The following is a 16789-nucleotide window of genomic DNA, read 5'->3' as shown; positions in this document are numbered from 1 at the left end:
GCCTTTTTTTTCCCTTTCTCAGAGAGAGGATTGGGCAGAGAAATATCTGGGTTTTCTTCTGAAATACAGCAAGATCTAAGTAATAAAAGTACACAAATTCCACACGTGCTTGCTGGGGATCTGCAAGACCACTTGCTACACTGTGGAGATAGTAGAGATGTTCTCAAGAATCAAGTCAGGAGGCGCTGGGAAGGCCTGTCTACCAATAGTGTAGTCAAGGGAGGGCCATGAAGAGCTGCTGAACTGCAGGAAACAAGAACCACAAAGAATTAAGGCCAGCAGGCTACCTTCACAGCAAGAGGATCACTTCCTAAGAGCCTATGCTTTCTTTCCAGCTCCTCCCACTGCCTCTGCAGGGACCATTCCTGCAGGTACATTGTGATATTTGGACAAAAACAATGCTGCTCTTATCTGACCTTTTTAATTAAAGACCAAAAATCATCTCAGATTAATTCATAATGATAAACCTATTGAATAACTTTTGCCAGTATCTCACTCTCCCCACCCTTAAGAACTTTAGTCAAGCAACTTAAAAAAAAAAAATGTTGTGGTTCTCCATCTTTATAGAGTTTCATTATGAAACTTTTCCCCCTTGACTGTGTGGTCATGTATCTCATTTACAAAATGGTAAATTCATCTACAATATTACCAAGGAATTTTCTTCAAAAAAAAAAAAAAAAACTGCAGGTGGGGCTAGAGAGATGGCTCAGAAGTTAAGAGCACTGACTGCTATTCCATAGGTCCTGTGTTCAATTCCCAGCAACCACATGGTGGCTCACAACCATCCATTATGAGACCTGGTGTCCTCTTCTGGTGTGCAGATATACATGGGAGCAGAATGTTGTATACATAATAAATAGATAAAATAAAAAAAAACTGCAGGATTCTCTTTTTGGATATTGAATTTTCTTGACAGTATGAGAATAAAAAGTTCAAATGAACATACATTAAAAAGCAGATATTTATTACTAAACAGGTTTACAAAGGGTTATAATAAAACATTTTGATAGAACCCCAACTATCTATACAATAAGGACATTTTCTAACAGGAAAGCCAAATGTGTTATGTGAAGAAGACAAAAATTCTTGAAGCTTAAAATTTGTCTCTGCCAGTTCCCAAGGGTCTGTGTCTGGTTTGTATGTGTGAGGAAGTATGGGTGAAAGACATGGTTATTTTCACAAAGGAATAAGAGACAACTTCCCAGAGGCCTAATTATTCCAGAAGCCCTTGCTCCAGGCAGATAAAGACAGTAGAAATAGGTGCAGAAGTGATCATTTATCGATTTTTTTCTTCACATAATCACTGAAGGGCTCTCCAGAGTAAACCATGAGCCAAAAGAAGAGGGGAGGCAGAAGTGGGCTTCTAAATCTCACGCTGAGGTGACGCTCATGTGCTGTTAAGATTCAGGGGAAAATTAAAATCAAATAAAGAATTTCACATTTAGAATGTGATTATTTTTAGCAAAAAGAATGAGGAGAAATAATGGCTTTGGTCAATATTAGAAAAAAGATGACACACTAAATAGTACTGAAAACTCTTGTTCATTAAGGATCTACTGCATTTGGCCAACTCGATTACTGTAACAATCTCTCAAAGAAAATTACATACATATTTTTGAAGACAGGTGAACAGAAGCTTGAAGTGAAATAACCTGCCCAAGATGCAAAAATTATTCAAAGCAATACACAAGTTTCTTTAAGGCCAAACCATATGTTTGTGTTCATTCAACTTGCTAGTGCATGTATATGAATTAAACAATCATATAGGATGCTTAAAAGAAGCTACAAATTGATAAGAAAAGATTTCACACACACACACACACACACACACACACACACACACACACACACACACATAGTTAAGTTTTGCTTTAGAAAGTAAAGCATAGAGGCATAGAGTAGTGGGTATGATTCTCTTTTTTGTAAGTAAAAACATACAGAAAAATTATAGTATACAGACTTAATTCTGGCATGTCCATGAATCTCTTGGGTTATTCAGTAAACCCGTTTATGCCTCATTTCTTCAGTAATGAAATGGCAATAAAGACATCATCACCCCAAAAGTCATAGTTAATATTGTATTAACTATGAATACATGGAAAGGACTTGGAACCTAAAATCCAGTAGGTACTCTATTACACACACACACACACACACACACTTTACCATTACCATTATTACTAGGTTAATAGTTCACAAGTGATTAATTATATGGCAAAGGATTATGCTTTCCTCGCTCTCCACCAAATTAACATATTGGGTGCACCTGGATCAACACAAAGGCGCTATCTAGGCAAAAATAAAAATCGGAAAATAATAAGAAAAAAGGGAACATTCTGGTATGTTTCTTACAGTGATATTCTGTACCACAAAGTCAGGAGCTTCATCATTTGTGGGGTTGATGATAACACGAAATGTTGTCTCTAAGGTGCGTTGCTCCCCATCTGTGGCATACACCACGAACTGGTCGGCAGTTGGTTCCACCCTCAGGTGCCTGGACTGCACGTAGTTAATGTGCAAAGCCTTCATGTCTCTCCACTGGAACGAAGCTAGTACACACGAAGACAGAACAGGGAAATGATAAACAGCACTTCCCAGGTATCTTCAATCTCTAACAGCTGCTTCTCTGTAAAGCAGGTATGTGATCACAGCGGGGACGGGTGTGATGCCTACCAGCCATCAACAGAAAGGTAGGTACCACAGGTCAGAAGGAAGGATGCAAATCTGCCTGAAGAACAGAATTGTGGTAACCAGAATTGGGATGCAGGGAACTTCATGGTCACTCTCCAGACACTTGAATTGAAAGTCAGAGAACTGTCCTTGGCTAAATTGCCCTTCTGACATGTGGCTCTTGTCATCCTGGGTTAAGAAGGATGCTGCTTCTGACACAAAGGCAAAATGAGTGGACATCCATATCAATGTAACAGACATCAAAGTCTCACTGCTCTGGATAGAATTAGCTGACTTGATTTTCAGCTAGACTTAAATCTAAAGAGGAAAATTGCCCTAAGGTGTGAGTCAAATCTCAAGAAAAGTTGCCTGACCTTTAATTTGGTAATCTGAAATCTTATCTCACTCATATTTAAAAGTAGCTATGTCTCTAAAAGAGCTTGAAAAATAACTTACTTAAAAGTATTATCTTTGGAAGATTTGGGTTCTGCTTTTTATTTCTGTTTTGTTTTTATTAAGAGCTATTCTGGTTGCTGAGAAACATTTTGCTTTCAAAATTAAGCCAGGTGGCGGTGATATACTCCTTTAATTTCAGCACTTGGGTGGTAGAGGCAGATAGATCTCTAGGTTTGAAGCCAGCCTGGTCTATAAAGTAGGTTCCAGGGCAGCCAAGGCTACTCAGAAAAACCTGGTCTCAGAAAACAAAGACAAAAACATAAAAAAATAATGCAACTTGAACATTTCAGGTTTTCTCTTTCAGTACCACTCATAGCATATTTCTCGGTATTTTCCAGCAATATCCATTAAAAATTCTAAAAGACTGTGAGAATGAGACCCTGTAGGTCCCACCAGAATAGTTCTATCACAGGGCCGTGTTGCCAGGAGACCCTTGGAAAGATGAGTACTTCAGTATTTATTCATGTTTTTCACAAATGAACTTTTCTAATTATTTCAGTTATTAACGTTCATTCATAAGAAAAGCTAAGATAAAAGTTAAAATGAAAAAAACAATTCATATTCAACATATCAATCAGAATAATCATAATAATCTCTAGAATCCATATGGTGTCTTGAATGTTTTTGAATTCTTGCCCATTTTCTAAGCATGGTCCAGCTAACCACATCCATGAACACTAGCAAGACATCGCAGGTCAGGAGACCAGGACTTACCTATGCTTATGCCCATGTTACTTTTCTCAAAACCTGCAGAAGGGAGTGTGTTTTCAAGGTAGCCAAATTGGGGATGAGAAACCAAAACAAATTCTAAGTCTTCCGGGGCGGTGTCTGGGTCACTGGCGGTCAAATGATGGGTAGTAAGGGCTGCTGAGAAGCCTTCATCCACCACAAACTTCTTACCTGCATACCAAAACAATAGTCACATGTCAGTGAGATGGCTCAGTGGGCAAAAGCACCTGCTGCCAAACCTAATGACCTGAGTTCAAACCCCAGAACACACACTCACAAAACAAGTAAATAAAAATGTAATAAAATTTAAAAACACACACTTCTGTCAGCCTGAACTTCTTCATCAGAATAGTGAGAACTAAAGGGCGTGATTGCAATCCCAACTAGGGCATCCTCCCACAGGCAAATATGCTTCTACGGGAGATGCTCATTTTCTTGGGCATAAATTCTCTTTGCAGTAAAAAATTCAGGGGTAACGAGTGGGATTTAATTTGACTTATGGAATTGTATACTTTTTCTTATACACGCCAGCCAGATGATAATGGAAAGGCAGCAGCAATGCTAAATGCTCTGCTACAGCCCTCCAGTCATTCTCAAGGAACTCTGATTTCCCTTGTGTCTCTATAGAAGTGACAAATGAAAATAAGAATTGCCAAACTGTTTTAATGATAAGCCACTAAATGTAGTTTATGTACTCCTCAAGATCAGTCGTTACCACTGTTTGTCAGAGTGCTAATTGCCTGAGAGCGATTATGAATTGCTCATAACGAACATTTTTTCATGCCTTGGTGCTTAATTATTCTGCTGGGATAATGCTTCCTTTCCAGAACATTGCTTGGGAGATAGTTAGCAAATTACAAGAACGTTCATACATATGCTTATTTTTTCTGGGAGACAGAACATATACATAATGCCTATGAAGAGTTGACTCTCTGAGAAGCACATAAGCTTAAATGTATATAAATGGTCTCTATGGTAAGTGCATTCTGTTCTAATAGAAATTATTATGGATAAAATAGATTATTCTCTCTCTAGCAGGCAAATGATATTTTCCCATGTGAAATAATCCAGGATCTCAACATCCTTGTTGTAACATGCACACACAAAGACACATATGCTGTTGTATACTCTCTATATATGGAAATACATACATTTTCAAGCAAGTAAATTCTTTTGCCCTGTGTCTGTTTTTATTACAGATTTTGGATTATTATGTATTTGGGTTGAGATGATTCCTGGATCAACTGTATTTGGTGGTATTCTAATCTCAGAGAATTATTTTGCTGACACTCATAGGAACAACACAGTCACCTATTATGATTGTAGGTGGCTGGTTGTCAATTGGATGCACTGTGATGTTGAGCTTGTACATGGGAAAGGACTCATGAAGAGGAACAGATGGGTTGGGTCCATTGTGGCAACAACCATTCACCAAAGGGCCAGCTTCACCATCCGAAACCACCAATATAATGGTGTCAAAACAAGGTGCCAGGCCAATCTCCCCACCTGAAAAACAGAGCAAGATCAACTCCACTCATACCTTTTCTGCCCACAGTGACTAGAAAGGAAAGGAACTTATGGGATAAAATATGAAACTCAATTTTATCACTACAAAATTAAATATAGTCAGGAAGATAATACAAAACTATTTTCCATCCTCTTGTGAAATCCATGTTAACCACAGTTCACCACATGGAGGCACAAAGCAGGGCTAACAAGGGTCTGACAGTTCACAAATGATCAAGGGACAGACACTAAGCTGGGCTAGGGATGGTTTCATTCTTCCCTCCTAACCTTTTGATGTTAGCAACAACCTCAGGGAGAAACAGAAGGTGCCCTTGTCCCCTTGATAATTATCTCTCCGTGTGCATTGACCACCGGAAATGAACAAGCACCAACCACATAGCAGTCATGAGACACAGAGGACTCTGGATGAGTGTAAAGACAGGTAATCGACATTCTGGTTGTTTCTCTTTGCTTCCTTTTATTACATACTAGCCAATCACTTATCAGCAAAACAGGACAATGTATACTAGCCCATCACTTACCAGTGAACAGGACAATCTAAGCTCTCCAGGCAACAGAAAAGCCCTGAATGTGGGCTCTTGGCAATTCTTAAAGAGCCAAGAAAGAAACAATGCTGGGAGTTCTGAAGAAAAGAGAAGGGAAAGGGGGAGGGAGAAGGAGAGCAGAGGGGAGGGGAAGGAAAAGGGAGAGGGAAAGAAAGGGTAAGAGAAAGAACAGAACAGGAAGAGGAAGGAAAGGGAAGAGAAAGAGAAGAGGAGAGGAGAGGAGAGGAGAGGAGAGGAGAGGAGAGGAGAGGAGAGGAGAGGAGAGGAGAGGAGAGGAGAGGAGAGGAGAAGAAAGGAGAGGGAAGGGAAAGGGAAGAGAAAAGACCAGAAGATCAGTGACATCATCTCTCACCACACACACTCAAAACAGAGTATTGAGCTTGGTGTGATTTTCCTTATTTAAAAAAAAAATGACAAGGAAAATTCAGAGATGATATAATTGAGCAAGAAAGTTATTAAAGGATCAAAAACTTTAAAATCCAAGTTGAAGTTTAGAGACTTCAATGGAAACCATTCAATTGATAGTTGCTGGGAGAGGAAGGGTCAGTTTTCTTTAAAAGTATGACCCTTGGTCAAAGAGGATCCAGGGCAGATGCCACACCCAGGAGTATTTGGGCAGGACAAATTGGATTTAATGGGTTTAGATGTGTAGATATAGATAGATAGATAGATAGATAGATAGATAGATAGACAGATAGACAGACAGATAGATGCACAGGTAGATACATAATATAGAGATAGATACATAGTGATAGGTAGATAGAGAGCTAGGAGTAGATCTGGAAAGAAATGGGGAGAGGAGGTAAATATGCTTAAAATACACTGTATGAGATTTTGAAAAACAAATAATTGAAATATTATTCAACAAAAGGAAGCATTATCCTTCAACTTTGGCAGGGATAAAAATAAGAGACCTCTTAACTATTCATAGTGATGACCAAAAGTAAATTGACTTAAAATATTTATCCACCAGTTATTTATTTGATAAACATTTATTCAGTTCCTACAATGAGATAGTTCCTGGGCATTCCAGCAGAGAAAAAGCAGACATTCTGCATCCCATAAAGGCATTTTAAAAAATATGCTGAATGTCAAAAGACCTACTGTGTGTTTTTCACTATGTAATGATAGGAAAACAAATGTAGTGTGGTCAGAGTACCACAGTTGTATGCCAGCATTAGGTTGAGCCATTTGAAATTGCTACTGTTCAAACATTTTTTACTCATTAAATGGCAATTTCATATACAGGAAGCTTTTTGTATCCACACACGACACATCTGCAAACCCAACCAACCACACACTAGAAATACATGGATAATTGTATCTGTACTGAATATGTAGATTTTCTTGTTATTATTCCCTAAACAACACAACAGTGCAATTTGCCTCAGTATAGTAAGTAATGTAATGATTGCTGAGAATATGTGGGGCTCTTCATAGGTTATAGGAAAATACTAGACTATTTTCTAGAAGGGATTTGAACATGCATGCAATTTGGTATGTAGAGGTTCCTGAGACCCATCCCCTGAATACACCAAGTGAGGACTATATTTCATTTGGTAATCTACAAGGTTTTAAGGTTAAAAAAAAGATACAAGTGCTACCTGACAGTGCCCTGGGCAGTTACATACGTCAGTGCATGGTAAGCCCTTCTGGATAGTTTTACTGGCTTTGTACTGGGCCTTGAAGAAAGAGTAAGTCTGCCAGGCAGATAAGGCAAATATCTGGGAGGTGAAAGTAGGGTCTGTAGGGAGGGAAAGTCAGAGAAAGAAACACAGAGAAAAGCATCCTGAAGGAAAAGAAGACTTATACAGAAAAGGCAATCATAGCATTCAATAACTGATTTCTCAGTGAAAGGACAGGCTTCATTTACAATACCTGAAAAGCAGGCTAAGCAGCCAGTCACGAAGAAAGCCACTTCAAATGGAAGATAATCTAAGAATACAATTTGAGAACTTCCCTCACTCTCATTTACTATAGCAATGGAAATTTTAGCAAAAGAAATCATGCAACAGAAAGAAAAGGCACCAAGAATGAAAAGGATAAAGTTAAATTATTCATATTTGTAGACATCATAGCAGACTCCATCAGACATTGAAAGGACTTATACATGAGTTCAGTAAATTAGACAAAAACCAATCACACCCATGCAAACACACACACACAGACACTTGCACACATACAAAAATAGCATTTCCTTCCTTTTTTAAGGTACCATTTCTAGACACAGTGAACACAGTAAAAAGAAAATTAAGAAAGCAATCACACTCAGTTGGGCGTTGGTGGCATACTCCTTTAATCCCAGCACTAGGGAGGCAGAGGCAATCGGATCTCTGTGAGTTCAAGGCCAGCCTGATCTACAAGAGCTAGTTCCAGGACAGCCTCCAAAGCCACAGAGAAACCCTGTCTCGGAAAACAAAAAAACAAAAAACAAAAAAAAAAAAAAACAAAAAAAAAGAAAGCAATCACACTCAAAATACTTTAAGAATTAAATAAAAAAGCAGAAGTCCACAACAAAATTATAAAACATTGGTGAAAGAAATGATAAGAACATACATAAAAATTGGAAATATTATGCCATGTTAACACTACCCAAAGTGATGGAGTCAACCCAATTCCATCAGAAAGTGCACAATTTTATTAATTATTGGGAAAATGTCAGTCAAAACTACAGTGAGTTATCTTACTCAGCTGAATATTCATCACCAAAAAGACAAGTAACAAATGCAGAGAAACATAAACACTATTAGAGGGAATGCAATGAGTTTTATGGGAAATGCTATGCAAATTCCTCAGAAAAAATAGAATGGCATATGACCCAACAAACCCACTCTTTATTGTATAACTGAAGACATGAAACTTCTATATCAAAAAGACACTTGTATCCCCATGTTTATTGCACCGTTGGCTATACTAGTGAAAATGTGGGCCACTCCAGATGACCTCCAATGGTTGCATAAAGAAAATGTGATGTGTTTATCATATGCTAGTCACAGCAACATGGGTAAAACTCAAGAACATTATGTAAAGTGAAATAAGCCAGATGTGGAAAGCAGTTTCGTTGTACAAAATGGAATTGTGCACAGTAGCCAGAGGAGAAAAGGGAAGAAAAACAAATTAAGAGAGACTTTTTCAGCCAGAGAAGCATGCTGGGGGAGGAGTGGGGAGAAAGATGAAAGAAGGATCCTTTGTGGGAGAGGATAAAGGGAAATGATAAATGCATGATTATAATACAATTACATAGTTTTCTCCTTGCATTCTCTCAATCCAAACCCTCCCATATACCCCTCTCTGCTGTATTGCAAATTCATATCTTCTTTTTCTCATTAATTGTTCAGTGTGTGTGTGTGTGTGTGTGTGTGTGTGTGTGTGTGTGTGTGTGCGTGTGTTCCTAAATACATATAATCTGCTCAGTCTGTATAATATTATTTGTATGCATATGTTTTCAGGGCTGATCATTTGGTATTAGATAACCCATTGGTGTGCTCTTCCCTGGGGAACACTATTTCTCCCACTCTCAGCATTCCTTAATTTCTGTAGTACTTTGTCTAGAGTTCAGGCCTCATGAGCTTTCTTCCTTCCATGTTAACATGTCTACTGATATTATCCTTGTTCAGGTCAAGTTTAGGTAGCTCTGTGGATGAGACTTCCTAAGTGGAGTTTCTCTAACATTTCACAGTAGAACTCTCTGTTCTTCTGGCTGCTATAATCTTTCAGCCCCCTCTTCCACAATGATCCCTGAGCCTTAGGTGTCAGAGTTGTATTGTAGATGTATTAGTTAGGACTGGGATCTACAACTCTGCATTTTGATTGGTTGTGGTTGTCTGTAAATTGCCTCCATCTGTTACAAAGAGAAGTCTCCTCAATGAGGGCTGAGGACTACACTTAGTTGTGGGCGTAAGGACAAATGTTTAGATTATTGTTAGGGGTTGTGCTGGTTTAGTGAAGTTATGGTTGCAAATTCTCCTCTAAGATTCATGACTTCACTAGTCATAAGTAGTTGGCTAGGTCTCAATTGTATCAAGTTGATAGTTAATCTGTAATAGTTAATAGTTGACTAGTAGTTAATAGTAATAGTTAATAGTTAATCAACTAATCAGTACATGTGATGAAATTAATCAAAACATTGAAGTAAGGATTGGTCACTGAGACATTGGGACTTAAATGCCAGGATTCTTGATATCAATCCAAACAGTGCTAAACGAGTACCAGTGGAGTAAAGGAGTGAGCATTCTTAGGAAATGTAACGTTCAAAACATCCTTTGATTCTATTATTTCTTCTAGTGTAATATAACTAAAAAAATGTATGTTAAATCATTTTCCCCAGTGTCCTTCTAGGCCTTATTAATTCACAGTTCCTTACATGGCCATCACACTAGAGGAGATTTAGATGTTTGTAAATCTCCCTTTTAGGATTTGGAAGGCAGTGTAAGAGAACATGAGAGAACGTGTAAAAGAACTGTAATTTACCTGTGCTTCATGAGCCTGCTAAAGATGTTGGGATTATTCAATAAGCAATAACCATTGGTCTTTGAGTCCCTTTTCTGTAAGACTGTTGGTGATCTACAAAACAGGGGGAAGTACATAAGCCTGAGGCCAGCCTGGGTTACATAGAAAATCTATGTTTTGCCATGTCCTTCAAATCTGAGTGAGGCTGGATTCAGGAGAAATGGACTAATATCAACAGTAGAAGAAATATTAAGACAGCATAACATTCAGGCGGTGGCATGAATTTTCCTAGCTGATTTTTACCCAGGTTTACAGTGAGAATTAAGAGCAAATAAAGAGGAAGAAGGTGTGAAATGTGTGGTTTGTCAAGGAAAAGAACATGGTGTAAGCTGTGGACAAAGTTAGTGTGGGTGAGTGGCTGCAGTCGTTAAAAAGTAGCAGTGTGCTCTGATGGGGAAGACAGGACTGTGGCTGGAGGACATTACATTTCAGGAAGCAGTCAGACCTCAGGGATAGGATGATCTGGGGCATAAAACTGCAAGCTCATTTGAAAGACTTTTCTTTAAAAAGAGAGAACCATGGGAGTGCCATGCTTGAGCAGGACTGTCTAGGGAGGTATTTTCCAAGTTTCTGCCACACAGACATTCAGGCTGCTTTCATCAAGGTCCAGGACCACCAAGTCACTTCTTAAGATGGCAGCAACCCTTGGCTTTGTCCCCATGATGCTGGTTTCACTGTCACACACAGTTCAAGTGTTAGGAGATCATAGAGGCATTCGTTCAAATTTTAAAGAAAAGCATAAGGGGTATGTCTCCTAATATGTGTCAGCATTTGGGAGTCAGTGGAGCCTACAAGATGAGAGTTAGATGGAGAAGCAGACACTAGAGGTGGGCTTCTGAAGGTCATAACCCAGCCCCTAATTCCAGTCTTGTTCTTTGCTTCTTGAACTGTCACCATGTGAAGGGTCTCTGAGATTCTCTGTCAGGCCTTCATGGCTGTGAATGGCTGAAACCTCTCAAAAATCAATGCACAAAACATCTTCCTTTCCATCAGTTGTTCCTGTCAGGAATTTTGTCATAATGACACAAAAGTAATTAATACAGTGTCCCACTCAGCTAGCTTTTCCACGACCTCTTACTTCCTCCATTCCTCCAGGGAATTTTCAGTCTAAGAAACCTATGGGTGTGTTAACAGGAAAGTGTGATAGTGTGTGATTAACTCCAGCAAGAGGAAACACATAATGCTGTTTCTGGGCAAATGTTACTAACTTTGACCTAAGTAGATGATTTAGGATTTCTGTTGCTGTGGTGAAACTTGAGGAAGAAAGGTTTATTTCTATTATACTCTCATCTAATAGTCCTTCATTAAAAGCAGTCAGGGCCAGAACTCAAAACAGAGCAGGAACCTGGAGGCTGGAGCTGATGCAGAGGCCATGGAGGGATGCTTCATGATAGCCTGCTCTCCATGGCTTGCTCAGCCTGCTTTTCTATAGAACCCAGGACCACCAGCCCGGGGGTGACACTGCCTACATCAATCACTAATTAAGAAAATGCCTTACAGGTTTGCCTACAGCCTGATCTTACAGAGGCATTTTCTCAACTGAGAATCCCTCTTCCCAAACAACTCTAGCTTATGTCAAATTAACATAAAACTTGGCAGGAAAGAAGATATGCAAAGAAGGACAGTGTAAAGTGCCAGGGTGTCATGGTCAGCCTTCCACATGAAAGGGTTTATCTGCAAACTAAGAGTCCTTCAGCACAGCCTGGACTGTACTCCACTGTGGCCCCTGAGCTCAATACTGTGCCTTGCAAATATCAGATGCTGAGGTACTATTGTCTCTAGTTGAACACTTCACATGGTGGGAAGAAGTGTCAACTGAGTAATAATACATAAGGATAACATCAATGGTAACCTGCTCCTTTTAAACCTGTACTTCTGTTCTGACAGCCACATGCTACGAGCAGGCCATACAAAGGGCAAGATATCATCTTGCTTTTCGGGAACTTAGAAAAACACTAGTTACCTCTGGAAAGCTGGCTGGTGGTCAGGAGACCTATAAAAGTAATGATGTCATTGCTTTAGGTGGCCTGCTTTGGTGTTTTCATCATGATTTAGAGATCTATAAGTAAAATGGCCAAACTCTTCAAGCTGACTGAAAAAGAAGGAGTTGGGGTAGCGGGCAGGCATTTGAACAGTGGAGTAAGTGACGGTGCTCTTTCTAAACATCATACTCAGGCAGGAGGATCTCAGTCCACGATGACCATGCTTACAAACTGGGGTGCAGGCTGCAGTCTGCTTTATCTTTAGTGCAAAGAAGTTTTAAGACTACACAAGGTTGTCACTTACCTGTGTGTTTGTATGTCACAGCACCTGAGATGACATCTTCCTGAGAGAACCTGTCCACATCTATTCCAGCCTTTCTTACCACCCCATGCTGAGGTTCTCGGGCAATCAGAAACAGCAGTTTCAAGTCATCACTGTCTGCATCAGTAGCAAAAATGTGTTCAGGAGTGATGCCAACCTCCCCACCCTCTGAGCAATGCATCATGGGGATGAGGTTAGGTTTTAGAACAGGTGGCTCATCATTCACAGGGATTACCTAAGCAGGAAAAAAAGGAGCACATTTTCAAGAAAAAGAAGAAGTGACAAATACCCCATCTGGTAAACCACAGCTCACAGTCACAGTGACAGGCACTTTTCATCTTCTGGACATATGGAACAATAGTCATGGAATTTGGCCAAAGCAGCCTGGGTCTTCTGACTTTCTGGGCCAGTTGAGGAATGTTCCACATGAGAGACAGTTTAGGCAGGAATGAGAATCTGTGGCTATAACTGGGAACTCAGAACATTCATTGTTCTCAGAAGACAAAGAGGAAACACAATATAATGCATCCCTCACTTAACATGCAGCCCCTTTCATTAAATACACACACATTCCACAAGAATTCTAAGCCCAGTGATTGGATGCATGTACATTGCAGCATCAAAGTTATTTTTATTTCAAATTACTTGGTGATTCAAATCCTTTTGCCACCTTCAACTTCTGGCCACACATAAAGTTTCCATGTATCCATCCATAGCAGCATGTCAAGTGGCTTAAGTGACAGGGTTTTGTTTGTTGTTTGTTTGGCTGGTTGGTTGGTTTGTTTGGTCAAATCTGGCCTATGAACCTGTGTACCCTTTCAGCCCTAGACAACCTTCCACATACTTCAGCCAAAGAGACCTTCTAAACATCTGTTTCAAGTTACTGGTCTGCAGGGTCCTTCAGTGTCTCTTCTGCTCCCCCAATGCTTCTCCTAGGAATCTCTGGTGTAACCTGCTATGGGTGCCTTCACCACTCACTCCATTTTCACCCAGGTACACACTCCTTAACATCTCTCATGGCCTCTGTCTCACCCCTCGAGTCTGCCCAGCATATTCTGTCTCCCTCTCTTTGTAAACTGATTTCTGTCTCAGATCCCATGTGTATATTTCAGGGAAGATTTTCCTGATCACTCGGGCTAATTGAGAAGTTTCTATTACTCACACTCCTGTTCATAAAACACACATACATTTTAATCATTTATATTTGTAATGATCCAGTTAATGGCTATAATCATCTGTGGTCTGTATCTTCAAGAACAGGAACTTCATTTATCTTGTTCATAATTGTTCTACATGCAGCTATCTTAGACCCCCACATAAATTATAGAAGGGGCTTACTAAGTGTTTGTTGAATGGATAAATGTGTGAATGTAACTTTGCATGGTTACTATGCATTCAAAGGTTAATAATGGCTGTAAGACAAATACAAGAGAATTATGCTGATGCTTTCCTATTATGGATACAGGCATGTGTGCATAGATGCTCTAACTTAGTTATCAAAGTTGTAAAAATATAATAATCTGCTCTCTTTGCCTATGAAGAAAATAATTACCTCTGTTCATATCTTCTGTGTGAATCTATTAGAAACATATCTTTCTTGCTTGACCCTAAGAAATGTTATCAATTTGTTCCCATGGATGATAACTGTGAATAGTCATTGTGAGGGGAAGAAGTCACAAACAACATTGTCCAAAATGGTTTTGTCTGACTTTCAAAGATTATGTCCTTTAACTTAACAAGTAGCAATAAATGGTTTATTTTGCCAAGATGCCCTATTTATTGCCAGACATAATAAGATCATCATATATAACAAATAGGAGAGACACCTTTCCTTACAACAAAATATGGAAAAGTAACTCAGAGAATCTTTCTTTGTATATAAAAGTTTGGCGTAAAGGAAACATTCCTTTTTGAAGCTGAAATGATCTCCTGCTTTTCGTAGAGGTAACACAGGCCTTGGTGAGGACTAGGGAGGAAAATGAGAGGCTTTTCATAAAACCTGGCACAGCAAGCAACCAATACCAGACAGGGAGAAGCCTGGCCACATAAGGAGAAAGAACGCCTCACATTACACCATCAAGTTCACAGCTCTGAACCAGCTGTAGATGCTTCAGGAGCCTAAGTGTGTTAACTAAAGAGAACTTCTTCTGATGGGAGATGTCCTCCTGTATGTATGTTTCTCTTATTGGTTGATGAATAAAACAGTGATTGGCCAGTAGAGGCAAGAAGATAGGTGGGGCTAGGAGACAAGGTGAATGCTGGGAGAGAGGCAGAGAGGCACCTCGAGGAGACGCTATGTAGAAACTGGGAATATAGGACACACTAGGCATTCTCTGGTAAGATAAGGCCATGTAGAAATACTTAGATTAGTAGTTATGGAATAATAATTAAGAGCGAGTTAGGCAATAAAAAGCCCTAGCCATTGGCCAACAATTTAATAATTAAAATGTCTCTATGTGCTTATTTAGGGCTGAATGGTGGCAGGACCGTGGGACAGAAACTTTCCTGTTCACCTTCCTTGTCTGTTTTTTCTTTTTAAAAAATCTATAGACATTAACACTCTTTATTAATGACCAGCTATAAAATATCTTACAAATACATAGCAATTTTATATCGCTAAAATCTAGCCCATATTCATACAAGAAGTTAGCTCAATCCCCTCAGGGAACATGATAAACCTCTCTGTCAGCATCTATGAACATTTGCAAATCAACTGTGTGGTGCTCATGGACTCAGTGATCCACACAACAGAGACACAATAAAGTTCTCAGAAGTCCCTTTAAACATGCCCTGACTTTGTGAGCAGACTTTGTCAAAGGAAACAGGGAAATAACTTTAAACAGATCACATGCCAGGGCTGTGGTATAGACATTCCAAATGGAGTCACATGTGTGACTTTGTCCATAAGCAAAGAGAACCCCAGTGGTTCTAGACACTCTTCCCAGATGCTAAGTTAGCTTGTGTGTCATACTTCAAAAATATTAGACATATTTTATACAGAATGAACTCCCTTTTAAATTAAATATCTAGATTTAAGCTTAGAATAATTCTAACTTTAGATGAACAGGGGAAAGAGAATGAATATGTCTGTTTCATTAATATAACTTTTGTCTCTACTGCTTGACTCCAAACACACGCACACACACACAGGTGCAGCTGGTAACATTTTGCTTTGGAGTCTGTGTATTTTAAGTTGTTTTGGGACCCCAAGAAGTTTCCAGAATAGCGACTTTACATTCAAATGATTCAGGGAGGAGACTTTCTACCTACCTCAATGTGTAGAACAAATTCTGCTGAATTTGTGCCGTCTGTGACCTCCAAAAATACCTCATCCTGAAAAACTTCAGATCCATCATGCTGATACCTGCAGGGACAGTATGGAAGGTAATCTAAAAACACATGGGTGTCAACTAAGCTGTATGACCCAACCACTCCTTCGCCACCTTGGCCATGACTTCACTAAATAAAGTTATTTAAATAAGTAAAAAAAAGAAGTGGTATAACTATAAATACAAAGATACGTAACCACTCAATATCCCTAAATGAAAACATGCTCTACTTGGGAAAACACTGTATATGCATTGGTAATTTCCCCCCCAGATCAAAAATAAAATAAAATAAAATAAAAATGGCCTTTTGGAAGCTGGAGAGACAGCTTAAAGTGAAAGCCCTGTTCTGTTCTTACATAAGACATGAGGTGATGGGGAATGTACTGTGTATGTTTATCTGATTGATTGTTGAATAAAATACTGTTTGGCCAATGAGACAGCAAGTTAGACGGAACTAGGAGTCAAAGAGGATTCTGGGAGATGTAGTAGAGAAGTGGTGGTCTAGACAGGAAGTGACATAGCAAGGAGACTCGTATTTGAGCGAGGAGAAGAGAAACGGGAAGTTTTCTCTTTTTCCCCTCGGCTCCTGCTCCAGAGGCACGATGTGATCCACCGACAAGGACAGAAGCCAATAAGGCGTCCAATAAGATAAGTCTTATAAATATGTTTATGATAACTGAGACTGAGCTAACAGATGAGGAATCCTAGTCATTGGCCAAG

At 39.3% G+C, this 16789-nt stretch overlaps 1 protein-coding gene across 1 annotated transcript; it reads right to left on the bottom strand.

Annotated features, from left to right (window-relative positions):
- Nucleotides 1–972: 972 nt before the first annotated feature.
- On the bottom strand, nucleotides 973–16461 carry LOC118238311 (FRAS1-related extracellular matrix protein 1-like). Its single transcript, XM_035439828.1, has 7 exons — nucleotides 16426–16461; nucleotides 16011–16104; nucleotides 12723–12975; nucleotides 5167–5361; nucleotides 3841–4026; nucleotides 2353–2549; nucleotides 973–1394 (listed from the first exon to the last, which is right to left on the bottom strand). Coding segments are annotated over exons 1-7 (951 nt in total). The 5' UTR covers nucleotides 16428–16461; the 3' UTR covers nucleotides 973–1370.
- Nucleotides 16462–16789: the final 328 nt, after the last annotated feature.

This window comes from Cricetulus griseus, chromosome 2 (genome assembly GCF_003668045.3).
Source record: "Cricetulus griseus strain 17A/GY chromosome 2, alternate assembly CriGri-PICRH-1.0, whole genome shotgun sequence".
NCBI lineage: Eukaryota > Metazoa > Chordata > Mammalia > Rodentia > Cricetidae > Cricetulus > Cricetulus griseus.
This window is presented reverse-complemented; position numbering and strand designations above follow the sequence as displayed.